The sequence below is a fragment of the Condylostylus longicornis genome, unplaced genomic scaffold (assembly GCF_029603195.1).
Source record: "Condylostylus longicornis isolate FDR11 unplaced genomic scaffold, ASM2960319v2 ptg000013l, whole genome shotgun sequence".
NCBI classification, from domain to species: Eukaryota; Metazoa; Arthropoda; class Insecta; order Diptera; family Dolichopodidae; genus Condylostylus; species Condylostylus longicornis.
Genome location: NW_026577982.1, coordinates 14,876,476 through 14,878,171, shown reverse-complemented (window position 1 = coordinate 14,878,171; position 1,696 = coordinate 14,876,476). Strand labels below are relative to the sequence as shown.

Sequence of the window (1,696 nt, the reverse complement as noted above, 5' to 3'; positions counted from 1 at the left end):
CGAGGTCCTTGTAAATCACTTCATGCAGGTTTATGAAAGCGAGGTAGTAGAAATTTCATTGGCGGAAGAGCTTGAAACTTCAGATGAATCAGACTATTTTATCAGTAAAACGACCATCTTAGAAAATTTAGCAACATTGAAAAATAGAAAGTCGGGTGGTATAGATGATATTGTCAATGAATATCTTAAATATGGTGGTGCAACACTTGCGGATGAGTTAGTAAAATTGTTTAACCACGCTATTCAGACACAATCAGTACCATTGGATTGGAAAAGTAGTTTGACGATTCCCATATTTAAAAAGGGTTCAAAGGCCGATCCAAAAAACTATAGGGGGATTACGTTGTTGAGCGCTGTTCAAAAACTGCTCACGAAAATTATAAATGATGAAGTGTTATCAAAAGTAGTCATCAGAGAAGAGCAAAATGGTTTCCGGAAAAACAGATCAACAATAGATGCCATATTCACACGTTCGTTTGGGAGACGCACTTCAGATCCTGCAAATAAATAACATACATGCAAGTCTAATAAGGGTTATCCAAGAACTGTACACAAATAACAACACAAAGGTCAAAATAAGAAATGATGTGTCTGAGGAAATACCAACCTCTTCCGGTATAAGACAAGGTGATAGTTTAAGTCCCACTTTGTTTAACTTGGTCATGAATGAAATAATTAAGGGACTGATCGATTTCGGAACTGGCTATAAGATAGGAAGCGAGGATATTAAAATAATATGTTATGCTGATGATGCTGTCCTACTAGCAGAAAACGAGGACGATCTGCAAAGACTATTATTCAAGTTCAAAACTATCGCTGAGTCATTCAACATGAAAATATCCATTGAAAAAACCAAATGTATGACGATCGCCAAAGAACCGATTCGATGTAAACTATCGATTGAAGATCAGTCAATTGAGCAGGTTATGAGCTTCAAATACCTTGGAGTCGAAATTACGAGCCATCGAGATAACAACAAGGAGACACAGGTTCAAACAGCAAAGGCCTCTGCAATATCGGGCTACCTTCGCGATGTCATATGGAAAAATAAATATATGCTAATTGAAAATAAGGTGCGTGTTTACAAAACTTGCGTGCGCCCCATAATGACATATGCAGCTGAAACAAGAGCAGACACGTCATCGACCAAACAAAGATTGCGAGCCACAGAAATGCAAACTCTTAGGCAGATCTGTGGATACACTTTGCTTGACAAAAAAAGAAGTGCAGATATAAGAGAAGAATGCAAAATTCAAGATATTGTTCGATGGACTAGATGCAGACGGCGCTACTGGAGGGACCATGTGAACCGCATGAGCGAGAACCGACTACCCAAAATAGCCATGACCAACAAGCCCAACACCAAAAGACCCCCAGGCAGACCTCCTAAAAGGTGGCATGAGTGCTGGACCTCTACATCCCACGATCATGAAAATCCATAAAAGAGAATATTGGATAAAACAGGCAAATGTGCCTACAACAAGAAGAAGAAGAAGAAGAAGAAGAAGAAGTTATAATAATATTGAATATAATTTTTATAGTGACCTGATCGGGGTTTGAACCCGAGACCCTTCGGTTAAAGGACCGGTGCTATAACAGGGTTAGATGGGCTGATTCACTTTCAGGCCCTTCAAATCTCCGGGTGATGACGGGATATATCTTGCATTTTTACAGAGAGGTTTCCAACATATCGCCA

The 1,696-nt window shown here is 39.3% G+C and overlaps 1 protein-coding gene across 1 annotated transcript; it reads left to right on the top strand.

Annotated features, from left to right (window-relative positions):
* Positions 1-662: 662 nt before the first annotated feature.
* LOC129605179 (uncharacterized) lies at positions 663-1,442 on the top strand. The gene has a single exon (XM_055514772.1). The coding sequence runs from the start codon at positions 663-665 to the stop codon at positions 1,440-1,442; it is 780 nt and encodes a 259-aa protein (XP_055370747.1).
* Positions 1,443-1,696: the final 254 nt, after the last annotated feature.

Coding starts and splice junctions, on each gene's coding strand:
- LOC129605179 (XM_055514772.1), top strand. CDS start 663: ATGAATGAAATAATTAAGGGACTGATCGATTTCGGAACTGGCTATAAG.